The sequence below is a fragment of the Poecilia reticulata genome, linkage group LG8, assembly GCF_000633615.1.
Source record: "Poecilia reticulata strain Guanapo linkage group LG8, Guppy_female_1.0+MT, whole genome shotgun sequence".
NCBI lineage: Eukaryota > Metazoa > Chordata > Actinopteri > Cyprinodontiformes > Poeciliidae > Poecilia > Poecilia reticulata.
The window spans coordinates 4547141-4566213 of NC_024338.1; the positions used below are offsets into that span (position 1 = coordinate 4547141).

Consider the following 19073-nt stretch of genomic DNA (forward strand, 5'->3'; position numbering starts at 1 on the left):
CGATCGGCACACTTAATGATATTAGCGATTAGGTAATGCATTCAGCGAGTACTTTTACTTTTAATACTTAAGTATTTTTAAAAGCCAGGACTTTTTTACTTTTACTTAAGTAAAATGTTAATGTGGTACTTTGACTTTTACTTAAGTACATTTTTGACTGTGTATTTGTACTTTTACTTAAGTAAATTTTTTGAGTACTTTCTCCACCACTGCCTCCAACTACTTCCTGTCGTCTACTTCGTAGTATCTGCCAGTGGCAACATCCGGCTGTTGATCATGCGGCTCGTGTGATGTGGAAAACGTGTTCCCATTGCAGTTTTGCAATATAAACCAATTTTGATATGGCCGAAAACCTCTTCATCCCAGCGCCAAAACTTTTTATCAAAAACATAAATACTAAAAATGTACAAAATTGGCATTTCCATTAAGAAAAAATTATTTTCAAAATGTCAAATTGTACGACTGTATGGTCAGTGGAATACAGTTGTGGACGGATATAAATGTCGGACAAAATGTGACGCCTTGTTGTTCAGATGCCTAAAAACCAATTGGATATGAACCCGATTTAGTGCCACATGTGGAACATATCAGATTTTTTTGGGCGGTGAAAAGATCAGAATTGGCCTCATCAGACTGGCACGAAAAACTTGAATATGGGGGCAAAAAAAAATCGTTTTCGGGTAGAAGGTACTTCCCTGCTGTGTGAATGCAGCCTTAAGATGGCCTCAATCCCACGACGGAACTGAAAACACTTAGGAAACAGAATGACTTTTATAAAATAGAATAACTCTCAGACTTTGTTTTAAAAGATCTCTGTTCGGTGTAGATGACCAAACTCCATCACAAACTGGGAAATAGCCCTTCAGGATGGCGTAGTAAGCAGACAATAACTTTGATGCTAACAGTTAGCCAGAAGTTGTTTTATTACAACACTTAGAAATCCCTTGTATCTTTTCAGTCTCTCCTCATTTCTCCAAATCGCTGCCAAATGATCAGTTTGAAAGAGGTGAGGGCGTTCTCTGCTTCTTTTTTTATTTTATTGTACTTTTAGATAATCTGATGAGCAGTTTGTGAGCAGACTCTAAACAATGCATAGCAATCCAACAACTACTTCCTTTCTTGTTTCAAAGTAAGAGCCTCAAACTAAGCTACAGGGTGTCAGTTGATATGCATCACTGGTGATATTATAAACGTACTTCAGCACACAAAAACGCAGAAACTTAACAGATCTTCATGGGAAATAATTTCCTTTGATAATTACTGCCATGTCATTTTAATTAGGCAGAATCTCCAACAACATATTGACTATTATTATGCATTTTATTGTGAATACTTTATATTTAAGCACAGGAGATCCCTGTATTATACATTTAGACCCAGTCAGAGCAGAACGTTTCCTTTGTCTAATTCACAGCACAAAGGAATGGAAACATATGAATGGAACGCATTCATTTTCAGAAGTCAACATTTTTTGAGTTTCAGGAATGCTCCCTAAAAGTCAGAGTTCATGCTGAAGAGTTCGACGTCTCCTCACATCCCGAAGTTCAAAATCCAAAATGGCTGCTGCACATATAAAACACTTATTTGTATTTCTGATAGTTATCCGCATCAACTTCTCTTCGCAAATATGTTGTTGCAAACTTTAAATCCATGATGTACTAAATGAGCTGTTTTATTGCTATTAGCAGCTAGCATGATCACTGGAAACAGTAAATCTCACTGGTTTTCCAATTGTTTCAAGTTCAACATCTAAAATACTTGCAGCGGCCTGTGGATAGGTCTAGATTGAATAGAGATTCTTCATGTGACTGAGATTGATAATTTTTTAAACTATTAGTTAATTTGGAAAAACAGGAAAAAAGAGCAATTGGAGTTTTGTTTTTGTTTTTTGTATGACAAGCATGAAAACAACACAGACTTATTACATCTGGACTGAAACGTTTACACAGACTACAGAATATTTAAAACACATTTTATGACTTATAAGTTAAAACAAAAAACTCTTAGGATTCTTAGTTTTTCTTGAATTTTGCTAAAATCTTGTTTTACGTCGTTCTCAACAACCCAATAATCCTGCCTTGTGAAAACTGCACTGCTACGTCACAACTTCCAATCTCATTAAACCTCACTGATTTAACTGCAGCTAAACTTAACCTATACTGACAGATATAACTGCTGTTTACCTTAAAAAAATTAAGTTAGTTTTTTTTTTTTTTTTAAAGAGAGGGTATAATGTTTCCTGAAGACCTCAAGGCCAACAGAGCATCAAATCACAAAGCACTTCCGTTTAGAGACAAAAAGAATTAAATTTCCTTCAGTAATAAATATCTACAACAAAATGACTCCTGATTCGTCGCACTTTGAAGCTTCTGTGAAAAAAAACTAAGCGTAAACTGTAATAAAGACACTCAGGAGAAAAGACATGACTCACTGAAAAGTTCAATTTAACTCTTTTTTTTATTATACGTCAACTTATAGACATTTTTTTTTATTAATTTGATTTTTGCATTGTTAATGAAACGTATAAAATACGTTTGTTTTTTCTTTACTTAAGAATTTAACAAGTTAAATGATCAATTTGCTCAACAATCTTTAAAGATGTTAATCAAAAAATATTCCGTTTGAAACGACTTGGAAGAATGGATTTGATTTAGTCTCGTCTAGAGCTGATGGGGAAGCGTTATGTAAAACTCGCTGAAGCACATTTAGTTAAACGAAGCAGAAGTTTAATCTCACCACCTTCTTGCAGCGCCGCCTGCACCTCCCTGCCGAAGGCTCCGTGATCTCTGTACGCCGCATGCGGGTACGGGTATTCCGCCTTGCCCACCGAGTACGCGCCGCTGGGCGCCATGCCGTTCAGGTTGTAGTGGTGGTGGTGGTGGTAGGTGTACGGGTTCATGTGCGGAGCTCCGTACGGCTGCTGCGCCGCGTAAAAGTCCTGCGAGTCGTGCAGCGCGCTCTGCCCGCCGTAGAAGCCCGCGTCGGCGGAGGACGACTCCGCCAGGGTCGGGGGGGAGTCCTTGGTGGAGATGGAGCTCCCCACCACGCCGGGCAGGGACGGTTTCTTCTCCTCAAAGACAGGTGACGATTGACCGTTCATTTTGAAAGCGATCTTTTCAGCCGCTTTTGGAGTTGGCCCCGTTCGCTCTAAACTCCTGCTGCCCTCAAAGTCAGTGTGGAGCTGGCGTTCCCAAACTCCCTTGACGCAGCAGCCAGCCAGGCTGTCCACCGTGGCGGGCGGCGCCCAACCCAGCAAGAGCTCCTAATTACAGGGCGCGCCGAGCTGAGCCAAGCCAGGCAGGACACAGAGGAGTGGATGTCTGCTTCTCATTGGCTCCCGAGCCTGTGCCCTAAAGCCAAGACCGTGTTCACTGTCGCCTGTCTGGCTCCCTTCTCCTCCCCGCAGAAACGCACATAAGCCTCTTCATGAGCCGGGAGCCGCGCGCGCATGAAGCGTTGGCAAGACCTGCAGAGACTTTTCGCACCGGTTTAAAACACACGGCGTCATGCAAAATCACCGAGACCCGAACCTTTCTGCATTTGGCACCCAGCATCATTTGATGCATGAAAAACTTGAGCGGTTTCTGTTTTCTTACATTGCAGCCCTAAATTAAGACCTCCAGAAGTTCCGTCTGTGTGATAACTGGTTAGCAAACAGCGGGCAGGTCCGGGAGAAAGTTCAGAGCAGGATCAGATCATAAAGATTTGAACATTTCACAAAGTTCTGTTCAAATCCATTCTCTGAAACTCTGGACAGAATGGCAGAAACTAACAAGACCAGGTCTTTCACTTAAAACGACAGGTTTGTCAAAAGGAGCATTAAAGAGACAGTACTATGTAAAACAAACTTTTTTGAGCTTTACATCATGCTATAAAGTTATTCGCCAAAAACATGCCTGGAGTGTTGCCTTGAAATTTTCATGCATGATTGAGAAATCCCTTGATCTCCCAGGGCAACCAAAACGCCTGGGCAGACCTAGCTCCGCCTTTGAGGACAAAGCTCCTCCTCAGAGCTGCCAGTTTGCAAGCTGTGGAGTTTCCACCTCTGAGACGACGACGCCCCCAAGACGTCTTCACTCAGCTCCTTCAGACTAGCCAGCAGCAATTAGCACCTGGTGGAACTGCACGTCTGCTCAGCTCATTACAGCAGCTACTCCTAAAAACATTGTTAAAGTGCTAATAGAGGAGCCATGTTGTGATGTCTTCCTGAAGGCAGTTTCAGAAAGAGCAGGAGTTTTTAAAGAGACAGAGGTCAAATTTCAAGTCAGATTTCTTTTAATTTCTTTTGATTGCTAACAAACTTCTTTCTTTTCTCATCCAATCTAACCAAATGGAAAGTATTTAGAAAAGCTTTGTCTTTATGGGCAAACGTGGTGGAAACATCCCTGAAAATAATGGCAGCAGCTATTGGCAGCTATTGCAGTGAAAGACTCAGTGGGGGGTGAGGATGATTGCAAGAACGTTCAGATTTTCATTTGGAAAAATATTTTCCTTCCAGCTAACAATTTTGCTCTTCCTTTGTGTTCATTTCTCACCTTCATCCAATTAAAACTTGTAACAGTAGCTTGCGAAAGTTACTGCTACTTTCGCAAGCTACTGGGTGTGAATACTTTTGCGATTAAAACAATGCCTTGCAGAAGTTAAGTGAGGCAGATAAAGGTTTTTCCATGCATGATGACGTGATAATGATTGTTTGCTCACCGGCCTGAAGGTGCTGCCTCTCATTCAGATGCTAATCCAGCACCGCTTGCTGCCAGCAGTTAGTTAATCGAGACTCTTTATTGGGCTTTTCTCCTTTCTGAGTGGGTTCATGGAGCCTGAGGGAAGCCAACAGTTCATCCCTGAGCATTTGTTGTATGATGTCCCAACGGGCCAACATAGGAACGCAAGACCTTGATAGAACTTTGAGAAATTATCCAAAACATAAACTAGAAGTGAGAGGAAACCTTTGCTGAGCGTTGAGGGTTCCTCAGTGTGGAACCGCAGTATTTTCCAGGTCTGGATAAAGTGTTAAAGGAAAATGAAAGTCTGGAAAATTACTAACGACAGACTTTATCCCCATCATGTTCTGGTCTCAGTCACCCAGTACTTTGGATAGGACATGAAACAAGATGGGAATTACAACCAAGAATTTTCCACTGGAAATCCATCAGTATATCCATCCACAGACTTCATTACTATCTCTGATTATTTTTTTTGTAGGTTCTATATTTAAAATCTGAGCTTTGCAGAAATATTTTCAGTTTTTTGAGAACTTTGAAATGTATGATGTATGTATGAGATAACTGGAATTTCTTCAGCTTTATCTTCTTAAAGTGTAAATCAGCTCAGTGAGGCAAAGTCACCTCTAGGTGTCACTGTTGCTGTTTAGGATGTATCATGGAACGAAGTGTCAGATGTGAAAGTTCTGATCGGTTTAGCTGCTTTGTTCTTGGTGAGACAGTGGTCTAGCTTTCTGGTCTGGGTTTTATGAAGAAGTTGTTTATGGTGGTGTTCACAGGTTTAGGAAATGATCAGGCAAACCTGCAGATTAATGATTTTCCAAATATAACAAGCAAATGGAAAGAAAATAGGCTTTACTTGCCTTTTTCTCTCTGGTGTTCTTATTCCAAGGTGTTAATTTGTCACCAATGTCTTTCTTGAACCCAACTGCCCACTTTTCTTTTGATTGCTAACATATTTTAAGCTACTTGTCTCAGTATTCATGCATAGAGTTCTGGGGTCTTTCTTAAAAAGTGTTGGGCCTACTTCTCGCGTAAACAGGAGTTATGGATCAGTTTAAATACATCAAAACACTTGAAGAGGTCGTATTAGTTTATGACGAAATTAAAACACACTGAAAATGGGTGTTTCATCTAGACAATGACATAAACAAATGAAAATGAGCAGAATCTTGGTTTCAGGCAAGCAAGATCAACGTTATGGAGAGACCGGACCGGTCTGGACCGGAAATCTGTGGGGTGACAAGAGTTGCAAAATGTGGAACCATTCTGGGATGGACTACCTGTGCACAGGTGCCAGAAGTTGGTAACACAGACATGAAGCTTTTATCAGAATGTACAACATACAGCAAATATTGGAATTTGTAAAGAAAACTGAAGACATTGCTTTAAGCCAAATATTTCTTCCTCCTCACATTCTATACTAAAAACAACCGTGTGATACATTTCAGTTCATGAATTAATTTGAAATTAAACTAGCAGTGTTCTTAAGACGCTTTGTCTAAGCAAAAGCTACCATAAGGATTTGAACTTAGTTTTTCCAAATACACTATTTTGTTCACAACTACTGTATAAGCACACTTCCAATTTCTTCTAGTAACTAATTCATTGCACAATGTCATTTTGCCTCATCCTGTAACCAACTTGATCACTTCTTTCTTTAAGGTGTGCACATCTGCGATCCTCAAAAAAAAGTTTGGACTCTGGCATTCTACGGCCAACCTATACTCACACCTTACGTTTAGGGCCGCATGAATTCCATGACATGTGTACAACATGTCAAGAAAGAGCACTACATATGCCGTTTTTGCTTTAAGGATACTGATGGCAAAGAGGAGACCAGAGTGAGTCGCATTGTGTCTTTCTGGAGTTTTGAGGAGGGTGTTGAGGAGCTGTGGCATTGCATGAGGTCTGGAGTGGCAGAGAAGTATGTTTGAGTGTAGCAGGACATCTCGAGAGCCATGAGACAGAAGTTCAAGAAAGAGGTGGGATGGCATTAAGGATTGGCTCGAAGCCCCTTCTTGTTTGTTTGGTAATGGTAATGTCTGAGTGGATTATGATGTTTACAGATGACACTGATCTACAGTGAGCAGGGCGCAGGTGAAGAGTAGTTGCAGGAAGACAGAAGACATTTCTGTAAACGAGAGGGACACCAGAGGAATGGTGACATTACAGGGAGTAGAAGTAAACGGTCAACAGTCCAGAGCAAAGGTAAAAGTGAAAAAGAGGTGAAGAGTCAGCAGGCAGTTTGGAATGGGTGGAGAAAAGTGTCTAGTGCGATAAACAAGCAAAAGAAAGATGTTCAAGACAATAGAGAGACCATGTTGTATGATTTAGAGATGATGCCAATGATCTCTAAATCATTGGCATCATGATTTGGAGATAATGCCAATGATCATCTCTAAATCATGGCCTGTCTAAATATAAAGGGCAGTAACAAAAATAAAACAATCTGAACAAAATGAACAAGTGTTACTGGTGCCACCATTCGTGCTTAAAACTACCGTCATGCTTTTTTAATTGCTCCCTGTGGAAGAACTGTGGCCTCCAGTTCTGCAGCCTCCAGTTCACTAGAACCGGAGGCTGTAGAGCTCAAGATGTTGAGGTTCTCATTCAGAGTGATGATGATGGTCAGGAATGAGTATATCAGAGGGATGTTAGATGTTAGAGATAAAGGCAGAGGACTGGCTGAAGTTTGGACATGTTCAGAGAATAAACATTGATTGTATAAGCAGGATGATGCTGAAGTTGGAGCCACAGGGAAGGAGGCTGAGAGGAAGACCAAAATAGGGTTTTATGGATGTGGTGAAACATGACGTCAGCCGGTGAGAAGACAGAGGATAGGAATAAGAGAAGATGGATGATTCACTGTGGCAACCAATGAAGGGGAAAGCCAAAAGAATAGGCCGTGACTCGTGGTTTAAGTTTTACATTAGTTCTTTAAATGTGTTTTGTTGTAGCTTAATTATTTTTCATGCCTAAAGAAAGCACTTTATCAAATGTTCAAATTCAGATTTCTTCTAAAATTAAGAGTGCTTGTTATGCATTGTCAAAAATTATAGTAGTTGAAAGTTCTAAATAAATGGATGTGGTGAGACTGTTTGCTAGATTTTGTTTTTCTTTGTGTAAGTTCAAGGTTCAACAAACGTACGTTTTTATAGAATATTTTTCCTTTAGCTTATTCTGCTCTATGTTTAAGTCTCATTTATTGGTCTTCTACATTTTACCAACTGAAGATATTTCGTAGGTTTTACATTAGATGTTTTTCCTCTACTACATGTTTATCAGTTGTCTTGTTTCCGTTTTTAATCACATCTCCCATGATTCACCATTTCATACAGTTACCATAGTTACCATGCCATTTACAACTCTGCATGTGCTAATCTGAAATTCTTAACCCTTAACTACTAATATCAATTAAGGGACAGTGGAATACATTCAGGATTATTCCAAGACAATTTTGCCACAACATGTAACTTTGGATTTTTTTTTTTGTTTTTTTAGATTAGCTCTGCTCGAGTTATCACTAGCTGCGTTTCCATTACAAATACACAAAAAAAACCCACACAAAAAAACACTTATATTCTAAACAATTGTGAAATTGCTGTTTCCATTAAATAAATGCAATTAAAATCACACGTGAATAAGTTTGCTAATGCTATAAAATCCATGCATGCCGTTATCCTCCAACTACTTCCTGTCACCTTTTGTGGTTTGAGCGAGTGGCAACAGTGTTGATCATATGACTTGTGTGATGTGAAACATTTGTTTCTGCTGCAAAATCAATTTCGATACAGCCAAAAAAAAAAAAAAACCCACCTAATTAAGCCAAAACTGGTCAAAAAAGAACGTTTTCAAAATTGGTGTGTTTCCATTAAGCTAATTTATTTCAAATTGTTAAATTGCTCATTTTTATGGTCAATGGAAACGCAGCTACTGATTCACTCCTTGCAAAAGAAAACAAAATAAGCAGCTTCAGAATGAGATACAAAACAAATGTAGCCAAACTAGAGATCAGTTAAAAAAACAAAAAAAAAAAACAGTATGTCTGCAGTATCTTAAATTGACAACTTATCCGTTTCTTTTTTTTATTAGCATTTGTCTTTCTCTAATTCATACAAGGTGAACCAATAAGTCTTTGCAAAATTCAGTTCCCAAAAAATTTACAGCTCAATTTTCTCCAGCAAAGCCAACTTACCCCTCAGAACCAGAAAAGTTCTTTGAGGGAGCATCCAAGCTTTCAGAGGCAAGGTTTATTCTGTTCTTACACATTAAAAAAAAAAAAAAAAAAAAAAGTAAGGGTAGGCGGAGTGGACACATCCAGCCTTGAATGAACAGAGGCGGAAATTGGAAATTGTATATACAAACAGGTAGTGGTAGTACATGGGGAGGGGAGGAAGTTCCGTGTTCTTGAGTGGACAGAAGAGCGGTTCCCCGTGTTTTCCACAACCCCACTATTCCATATGAACGAGTGACAGCGGAAGAGGTGGTGGGAGGTTCAGGGGGGGTCTGATGCCCTGCAGATTCAGAGATTTATCTGTTGGCCTGTAGTTGCTGTTCCACAACTATAGAAAAATGCAAACATTCAGTTTCAGCGCCGGCTGGCAAATAAAGACATACAGACAAACCAAGCGCCATTTCTCCCGCTCTCAGAACAAACGGAACATCTGTTTTGTTTTTTCTTTAACATTGTTTATCATAGATGTATGTATAAGTACTGTATATTTATCCTCTACTGTTATTTTACAAGATTCCCTGATGGCCAACACAGACAGAAACTGGAGGAAAAAAAAGAAGAAAAAAAAACAAAACAAAAGAAAAAACAAAAGAAAAGAAAGGTGAAGTTTGTCCAATTTTACATACAGTAGAAACCAGCCATGGGAGGAGAGGAGGAAAAAGAAAAACGCAGTGCTGCGATTGGTCCACTAGGAGGAGCACTSTGTGCCCTGATCAACCCCAAAGGAGGAAGAAGACAGTGAGAAGAAGCAGGGAGAACAGAGGGCTGATAGAGGAGTGACCCCGTTCCATTCTTCTTCTGTGTTGTGGTRGAGGGTAGTTCGTCTTTATCTGGACAACAGGTTGGTTTGCTCACTGGGTTGAATGTTAGTAATCTCCCTGTCCCCCCTCCTCCGTCCCTTCCAGATCGAGGTGGGAGAACGAAGGAGATCTGACTGGCCCAAATCCCTTCCGACAGGAGGACAGACGCTTTCACTCTCTCTGAGGAGACAAAGACATGACGATTAACGTCTGTGAAACTCGACCAAATGCAACAACATTCTCATTTAGGGAACCAGGCTGTTACCTGTGTGTGGAGTTAAAAGCTGCAGTGGTGAAACTTTTACCAAAATGTTTTTCATAATAGTAGTATCAACTTTATTGCTGCAAGTTGTAGCATTTTACAGTTATGGACAGCAGGTGATGGATGTTTTGAAAGCTTTAGCRTGTCTGTTGGCAGAATCTGCAGGTTTGCTAACAGGGTGGCTAACATGACTATTGAAAAAAAGCTAGCAACAATTGTTAGGCTGTCAAAATAACTTTACAAAGAGCAGAATGGTAATAGTGTAAAAGGCATAAAATTCAGAAAAGCAGACCTGAAAGTTGGAAACAAATATGGGAAGTTTCTTAAGCTCCTCTTTAACCATCCACAAGGTTTACTGAGTTTTATTGGAATTTTATGCAGTAAAAATTATGAGAAAGTAGAAGAAAATGACACATGGCTTTTGACAATTTTTCAGTTAATATTTGAAGAACAAAGCATGCATATATATTATTGAGTTTTACAATAATTTCTGGTATTATTTATAATCTAGTAAAATTTGTTATGACATTCCAATTTAAGAGTCAGGAGGCTGTTGGAGGCCACACCAACGCCGATATTTGTCCAATGTTTATTATTGGAGAAACTGTCCAATAATAAACTTTGTCACTGTTTACGTTGTCAATAAAGGGTGAGTAATTTGATTTGTATTCTGATGTCTTCAAGCTGAGTTCGATGTCGTCTTCATAATCCACTCTACCAGTTTTTAAATATTGATTATTTCATTTCCTAGAAGCATTGTGCTGCAACTATTTTTAAACAGTTGTCAGACAATTCCTGCTCCAACATCCTGTGAAGACAGTTTAAGAAGGATCAGACCGAGTCATGGTTTCATAATAGGATTGAACATTGATACTAAGCACACACAATATATCRGCACTAAAATATCGGTATCAGTCTGGTAAGTAAACCTGGGCTGACATTAATAACCGGTCTTGATTTCCATTTAACGATTGAAATAAAAACACGTTTTTAAGTGTTTTTATTGTGTTGTGTAAACGTGCTGACCTTATGTGAGTTTCTTTGCTTTGTTGTARAGCGAATCGACCACTTTGCTCATGTTCTGAATGGTCTCCAGAGCCGCTTCGTACGTCTTGTCCACCACTGGCTCATCGAACACGATCAGCACGCCTTCGCCTTGGTCCAGAATACCTGGAGAGGGARAAGCAGCACGAGTGGAAACCATGAGAGAAGGTCCATCAAAGCAGAGAGAAACCCCAAACAAAGCAACAAAAACTCCTACCATGAAACTTCTGATCCAGAATCATCTGAGATAGTTTCCTCTCTACATCTCTCTGCAACACACACAGTAGCCATTTCTCAGAAAAAAAAAGACGACGTAAAAAGAGATATAAAGGAGATCAAGGTTCCTCCCAGTGTATCATAAGCTTTTAAAGTTTCTTTCTTCTAAATTATGATGCCAGCTCATTCACCTCTGAATTTTTGTAACTTTTAACTTTTTTTTTTTTTTACACAAAAATACGGTGATGATTGTCCTGGCGCAGAGCATCACTGAGCTTAGCAGGTCTTCTGGGGGAAACAGAAGACCTGCTTCTGTTTTCCCCACATACATATATGTGTATATGTATGTGTATAAATGTGTATGTGTGCGTATGCAGTACTTTCATTTGGCTGAGGAAATATTACTGCAATTATTATTTCATTTTGTCAGGAAGRATATTGGAAACTGAAAATAATGCGATAAATTACAGCTGGAAAAGGGGTTTGATTATATAAGTTATACTTCTTCATACTCCTTTTCAGACTCATAATCACCGATGTGATGTGTCTTCAAGAAATTTATYATGTACTTTGTGTTTGTTCTACACTGCCGGTGAAAGGTTTGTCTGAAATAAAATTACTAAATTAAATTACAAAAAACCCTGGGAGATGGAAAACCTAAAAACCGGCAGCAAGCCTTACCTTAGGAAGCTTGATGAGCGAGGAGATGTGTGTAATCTGTAAAAAAAAGAAAACAAGCCCACAAAGTTTCAACATGCTCAGCAGCAGTAAACAYATCAGAAGCTGGAAAATGTCTGCCTTCGGTGGAAAAGCGTCTACCTGCACCCTGGAGAAGGGCTCGATGACGCGGATGAGGTTCTGCTCCAGCAGGTTGTCGTACAGCTTGGTCAGATGGGTGCTGATGATGGGGTCATCCCTCAGCTCCGCTTTGTACTCTGTTAGCGCCTTAAAGTCGAGCAGGAAGAAAGTCGTCAGAAAAGAGGGGAATCGTAAAAGTTTTCACAGTGGAAGAAGAAGAAGAAGAAAAAAAAAAAAAAACAACAAAACAAGGAAGATGCAGCAGAGAGGCCAACCTGTTCAAAGTCTGCGAGCGACCGGTTCTTACTGGCTTGTGCCACACATTTCAGGGAGTCTGTCTGTTGGGAGGAGAGTAGGAATGAATCAAAGTATATGGAAGGAACATGATTTATACACTAAGATGAGTTCAGGAAAAAAGCGAGTCCAAATATGATTCACAGGAAGATGGTGGATGGGTGGAATGTCTAGTAATCTAGGCGTGTTAAATTGTTCTGCAGACATATTCATACTCTGAACATATTTGTGTTATGTTTGTTGACTTGTTGAGATTTTGTGATGGACCAACACAAGCCCAGCGCTACGAGAAGCTGATTCAAATATTTACTTGCGATTAATTGCAAAGTAATAACTGATTTTTCTGTTTCAAATCTTCTTAATGTACCCTAACAGAATATTTGTAATGTTTATAATATTCTTATAAGCAGTGGGCTGGAACAATCTAAATGTGTAACACAAATGTATGCTGATTATAACTGAAGCAATACAAATCATGACAAATATTGTACAAGAAAAACTATAAAGATACCACAATCTCTACAGAAATTTATTTTTAAATTRTTCTTGTGCAAATACTCCCACACACAATAACTGTATTTTACCATCATAGTGATAATTAAAGGTAACAAAGAGACTGAGTGCAATTAAAAGGAATCAAARTACAATGACTGAAATGCAACAATGATAAATATAACACAGAACTAGGACTATAAAGCTGTTAAAATAAAACTTTTTATTGGGCTGTTTTCACTTGTTGCATATGTTTGATGCTAACTTCTAAAAAAAATAAATAAATAAAAGCTCAGATTTTACAGAGGAAACCGGCTCACATAATCATGATAAGTTTAGACTAGACATGTAATATGATGAAATGTGAAGAAAGTCCTGGCAGTATGAATATTTTCACAAGACGTAAAGAGAACTGGGAAAACGTTTTTGTAAAAGCTGAGCTGAGTCGTACCTGTCTGCCTGCGTATCGCAGAGCAAGTTTGCCGCTGATGAGGGCCTGGACGTCTTCTGGGCTACAGAAACAGAAAAAAMCATTTACATTTTCTTTTACACTAATACTTGGTCTCAATTTCTTCTGACTGCTTCACAGAAAGCCATTTTTGATTTGGACGGCTCATGAAGAGTTCATGAGTTCAGTTTAAGGAGCTACATCCCCTCTGCTGTGAATGCAGCACTCACGCATTGAGCATGATTTTGCAGAGCAGCATGTATTTGAGCGCGGTGATGGCTCTGGGGCTGTCGATGGAGTCGTAGCCCTCAAAGGCCTCGTAAAAGTAAGAGTACGCCGTCTTCCAGTCCTTCTCCTCTGCTGCGTGAATGATCCCTGAAAACACACACACACACACACACATCAGCTTATTGCTAGGCCTGTTAAGGTAACAAATGTGACTGGAGGATAAATTGTCCCAGACGTTATTGTGATAAGTGATAATATTGTTGTTTTGAGACCATTTTCAACAAATATAATGATAATGGCTTAATAATGTAAGAACACATTCTCATAGACCAATCAGCTTTAAATTAACATTTAACACTGGAACTGGAAGACAAATAAAAACAACAGAAATAACAAATGAAATGAATTATGAAGTCCCTGTTAACAAGACAAAAAACGGTCTAGTTAAAGCACCAGACTGAAGACTTTTATCATCCAGTTTTTAGTAGAAAGAGAGAAAAGAGGAAAACAGAATATCATGCAAATGGAAATTATTGAGTTTTTTTATTATTTATAATGCAGAAGGAAATTGATTTATTGTCACAAGCCAAGTTACTGCTTCACACAAAATCAGGTCTGTTCCATTAGGGCCCCTGTAGGCGTTCCTCAGGGTACCTGACTGCATGTCCAGAGCTGCCTGCAGTTTGGGCGGGCAGTAGATGGCGTTGGCGGTCGTCCTGGCCGAGGTGAGGGCGGCGCGGGCTTTGGGCAGGTTGCTGAGCGCGTGGTACGTCTTGCTCTCCAGCAGCTGGACTTCCACCAGCAGCGCCTTGTCATCCATCTTCTTCAGCTCCTGGAGCAGCTGGGAGCCTGCAGGGGGCCAACACACCAGGGATCAAGGGTCAAGCTGCAGCTCAGACTTCATACAAAGGCTGCCCTTTCTCCTCCGAGTATACGGAAGTTGATAACAACATGCAAGATTACMACTTACCGAGTTGTAGTGCTTCCTGGTAGCATTTTGTGTCGAAATACAGAGAGATGAGTCGAGCCTGAGGAGAGAGGAGACGGAGTTAATGTGTATCTGGGTTCTGCTGACCTCTCACCTCTAAACCTGGTGAAAACTCAGCCCTGCCTTCTGTTTAAAACCCAACAGCAGAGTGGAACTCACAGTAGGGCTGGACGACATGGCTGAAACATGAATCACCACATAAAGGATAATTATTGACTAGTTTTCYGTTTTTAATATCTGAAATAAAACCAAACTGAATGTGACCTTTCCTGTTCTGTCCACGGTTTTCTCTCCACGTCGCTGATTTTTTGTTTCTAAGCAGTTATGAGGCCCTGTGGTGAAACATAAAACTGATGCTACAAAATACTCTACAGCTTGTTGCTAGGTAACCAAAGAGTGAGTGAGTTYGTTAATGTCAACCTCGCTTAGAGAGAGGTTGAGCAGCTAAATCCATTTTTCTACCTACATTTCCCAGAATGCTGTGAGATTCTGGATCGGAGTTCAATGAATTTATTGAATATCCTATCAGAYTTATTCTCAATTKATATTGATCACATGTCTATATTAGTATATATTGTTTTTGATTTATTGATCAGCCCTAATTCACAGATATAAACAGGAAGCTCATGATGAATCCAGCTACATTCTGACAACATCCTGGTGATCAAAAATCCTATTTTTGCTCAGACACTGACTGCACCATATCAGCACTACCAGGTCATGCTGACAACACTCTTCARAGTGGACATCATTACTGAGGGAAACAGAACTTGRCTACTTTCAATTAAACATATTCAGGGTTCATTCAATGGCAGACTTTCACCAGAAAACCRGAACGCTGAAGGCATTACAGCATCATGGCTCTTTATTTAGCTTTTGACCTGTTTGTTAAAGAATATCCTGGWTTTGGAAATGTAGTTAATGTAAAACATGTKACTGTACAAGTTTTCAGTAGGCAAAATCAAAAAAGAAAAAAAAGAAGCCACTGCAATCTCGACTGTATTCTGACAGGAAGTGGTGAAGACATATAGTTTGTTCACAYARGCGAATTAATAGCAGTGTACCTAAAGTTCACTAGACAAAACGAGTTCTATCAAGTTCACAAGAACAAGATGGGATTTTATTTCAACTTTCAAAAAACCTCAGCAAACAAATTTGCTCAACAAAWTTGCCTTTATTCTGCATTTTTATAGATTTCTGCCACAAACTCAAACTGATGCGWCTCTTTTTCTGGTTTCTTTTCATTTCTTCACATGTTATTACAACTATGTACGGTTTATTGATCAACATTCCCAGTTATGCRAGTAGTGATGCAGCTTAACAACTCCTAGCTATTGGTTACTATAGTGATGCTTTCTGCTTCTTGCTGCYATTCATCAACTTTCGTTTTAATATAGTGAGATCTTGTTACACCCCAAATAATTAAGCATGAAGCACTGCTGCCTGTAAAATAATATTYTTAACCTGGTCCTAATAYTCCATCAYAGAGCTGATSTSAATTCAACAATAAATAGAAGCTGTAAAACATGCTCGTCAAACAAAATGGTGGCCTTGAATGTTCTCACATCCCTCTGAACTATGGAAATCCAAGGGGATGCAGATTTTCAAAAAATTGAATCTTCAAACAAAAATAAAATGTATTTATTTTCCCACCTTACGACTTGGATAGTAGCATCTGGAAAAACTGAGCCGGAGCAGGCCAGCSGGCCGCACCGGGACTCACCTCGAGCGCCTGTCGGAGGAACGTCCTCTTCTCAGCCTTGGCCCACTCGATGCACTCCAGACAGAGCTCCACCTCCTGACCTGTGGCTGCCTCCATGTCCAGGAACAAGTCCAGCAGTGAGCGGACCAGCCGGGCTGCTTTGGCCTTGGAGATGGAGTTGAGGAAAGGGCGCACATACTTCAGGAGGCCTCCGAGCTCTGGGAAGACGAGGTTACTGTTCACAGGGTTCCTCCACAGTTTTTACTCGTTCTCACTTATTTTTCAGCAAATCTTAAAGAAATCTTATGGAGGATGGATGAAGAGTGAAGCTAGCTATCTGGTGGAATGAGTAAACTGACATACAAGTAAATGGATGAATGAATATTTATATGAATGGATGGTAAAACTGATTTCAAACAGACTGACAAATAAAAKATAGCATAACAGATGCTGTCCCAYTTTAGACAATGTCAATGTCAAAGTTATTTATATAGCACTTTAAAACAGGTGTAAAACTGCACCAAAGTRCTGCACAAGAACRATRACACAAATGACAAAACGGAGCACAAAACAATACAATGGGATTTGAAACAAAAAAAATRATTCAAAATCATTTTTCTCTTTCCACACCAGGTAAAAACCAATTCTACTTTGTTTATAGSCTGCAAAGTAAAAGTCAGTGTTGTCTTTTATTCTAACGGGAGGACAACCTACAATTTTTGATAGACATCTACCATAGAAAATCTGTTGTCATTTTAAAAGTGCTTTGTTATTTCAGTTTTTAGATTTTAAAATGGGAAAAAAAACAAACCATTATCTCATGAAGGAAGAACATTATGCTAGAAATAAATCCTATTTTCCAAACTGTTTAGAAATCTATTTCTAAAAAAAAAAAATCAGCTGTTAATTTTAGCATTCATAGCAAAAATTGAGTTCAAATTATTCCATAGCAAAATAGAGAAACTGCTAAAAGATGCATTTGTTATTATCCATTTTAAAGAAAAATTTATAAATATTAGCTAAAGTTATTAAGAGCCACGTTGAAGGTCCTAAGAGCCACAAGTTGCAGACCCCTGACGTTGAAAGCGTCTGAAATGCTGAAATTCTTAGAATCATGTACAGAAAACATCTACACCAATCTGACTTTTCTTTTCATGGCGTTTCATTACATTAATGAAACTAAAAAAAACWAAYTTTTGGAGACAAACTGAAACAAAACGCTTGGTGTTCTGGTTGAACTGTGGTCAAAACAGCCAAACWAAGCYGTTTTCCTCCTCAGTGTGCCTGAATAAGAAAGTGTTCAGGAATACGACCCCGGGCTCCAGTTACCTGCTGCTTGTCCAGTCTTCGCCAGCAGCCCACCCAGCTCCAAGATGCTCTGCTCCTTAACACGCACCGCCTCCTCATCGCTGTCCTGGATGTCCCGTTTCACTGAAATACACACACACCCACGTTTACGCAGCAATTTTATAATGTGTTTGGTTTCAACATTGAAGCGCCAGTATGTCCGAGCGCCGGGGTTAAATTCTGTAAGGCACCAGTACGAAATGAAAGTATTCTATCCCGGACTGACTGGGATATATGGCAAAGAGCCAAGCGGCTAACAAAGCTGCGAAATGCCATAGGAGTCAAATTAGGCAAAAAATATGCATATAATCCAGGATGAGAAAATAAACAACACACATTAGCTTGTTATAAACCAGCAAAACCTGAAAGGAACTTAGTTGTGTAATTCTACAGGACTGACAAGGAGTGTTTGTAATTTCCCTGACGGCCCTGCCATCTGACAGACTCGGGAGAAGTAGCTGCTAACAACATTAGCTGTCAGCTAACGCAACTAGCCGGCTGTCAGCGAACTTCCAGCCAAATCAATGAGACCGGCTAGCTAGCGTTAGCTTAAGCACAAAGCTAGCCGGTATCCTGCTAACCGGCTAGCCAGGCTGCTGCTGACTCACTGTGAAAACAGTACAGAAAGGGTGACGGTCTGCACTAGGCTAACTCGTGTAGCGTAGCTTTGCTGCTAACTAAACAGCGTACGGCTGATGGATAAAAGTATAGACTGTGAGTCGAATCGTTCAATGAATGTATCCCTACTGTCCGGGAGAGTCCGTTCCACTTACCTATAGAGTGTAAGATATCAATAGAAGCGTTCCGGTCAGTTCCAATAAGAGACCTAGCTCTCTGAAACTCAGCCACAGCCGCGGCTGCCATCTCTCCGCTACCAGCCTCTGCGCTCTCTGCGTGGTGGTCTTCCGGTTCGGTGGGTCGCATGTTCGGTACGCTGCTGCCTCCTAAAGGCGGGTTGCGATATATGGTTGTTTGTCATGGTGAGAAGAAAACAGGTTCATTCCAGGCCATGTATACCAGGGCTCTCCAAACTTTTTGTCACGTGGGCCAAAAACGGTCAAATCCGAAGTTCACGTAGGCCTAAACAAATTTAATAATTGTAAAAACTACAATCATGTAGTAATATCGCTATTTTTAATAACCTACTCAACAATAAGCTAAGCATCGTATTAGTTATGCAAATAGTTCATTGTACAACCAAACCTTGAAAAGGGGTTTTTCATGTTGGCCTTATAAAAAGAAAGGCATTGGGGGTTGTTCCCAGGCGTTCCACTTCAAACTGGAGACAAGTGGTAGAGTTCAGGCCAAGCAGATGTGGGAAATGGTGGAGCTGAAATTCACATATAGGATTCTGGCATAAGCATCAGTCTTATCCAAATGAGAAGACAACCATCCTCCAAATTTGCAGCATAAACTGTGATGGCTGCAGTTTCAGAGTCTGTAATCTCACCAGTAAGGCTGTTAAACTCATCCATCTTTACCTACCTGGTAATCAA

The 19073-nt window shown here is 39.9% G+C and overlaps 2 protein-coding genes across 3 annotated transcripts in view; both read right to left on the reverse strand.

Annotated features, from left to right (window-relative positions):
• LOC103468288 (homeobox protein Dlx3b-like) overlaps positions 1 to 3370 on the reverse strand; it is a 13116-nt gene extending 9746 nt beyond the window's left edge. The window contains exon 1 of one of the 2 annotated variants that reach the window (XM_008415249.2): positions 2737 to 3370. In XM_008415249.2, the coding sequence (XP_008413471.1) occupies positions 2737 to 3100 (364 nt within the window). In that variant the 5' untranslated portion in view covers positions 3101 to 3370. The remainder of the gene's footprint in view (positions 1 to 2736) is intronic. The other variant, XM_017306077.1, reaches the window with a different exon arrangement.
• Positions 3371 to 8775: 5405 nt separating this feature from the next.
• On the reverse strand, positions 8776 to 18483 carry LOC103468289 (26S proteasome non-ATPase regulatory subunit 11A). Its single transcript, XM_008415251.2, has 13 exons — positions 18351 to 18483; positions 17560 to 17661; positions 16252 to 16448; positions 14511 to 14568; positions 14195 to 14389; positions 13543 to 13687; positions 13316 to 13376; positions 12354 to 12416; positions 12100 to 12225; positions 11962 to 11997; positions 11282 to 11333; positions 11047 to 11190; positions 8776 to 9938 (listed from the first exon to the last, which is right to left on the reverse strand). The coding sequence occupies exons 1-12, from the start codon at positions 18439 to 18441 to the stop codon at positions 11048 to 11050; spliced, it is 1269 nt and encodes a 422-aa protein (XP_008413473.2). The 5' UTR covers positions 18442 to 18483; the 3' UTR covers positions 8776 to 9938; position 11047.
• Between the last annotated feature and the right edge of the window lie 590 nt (positions 18484 to 19073).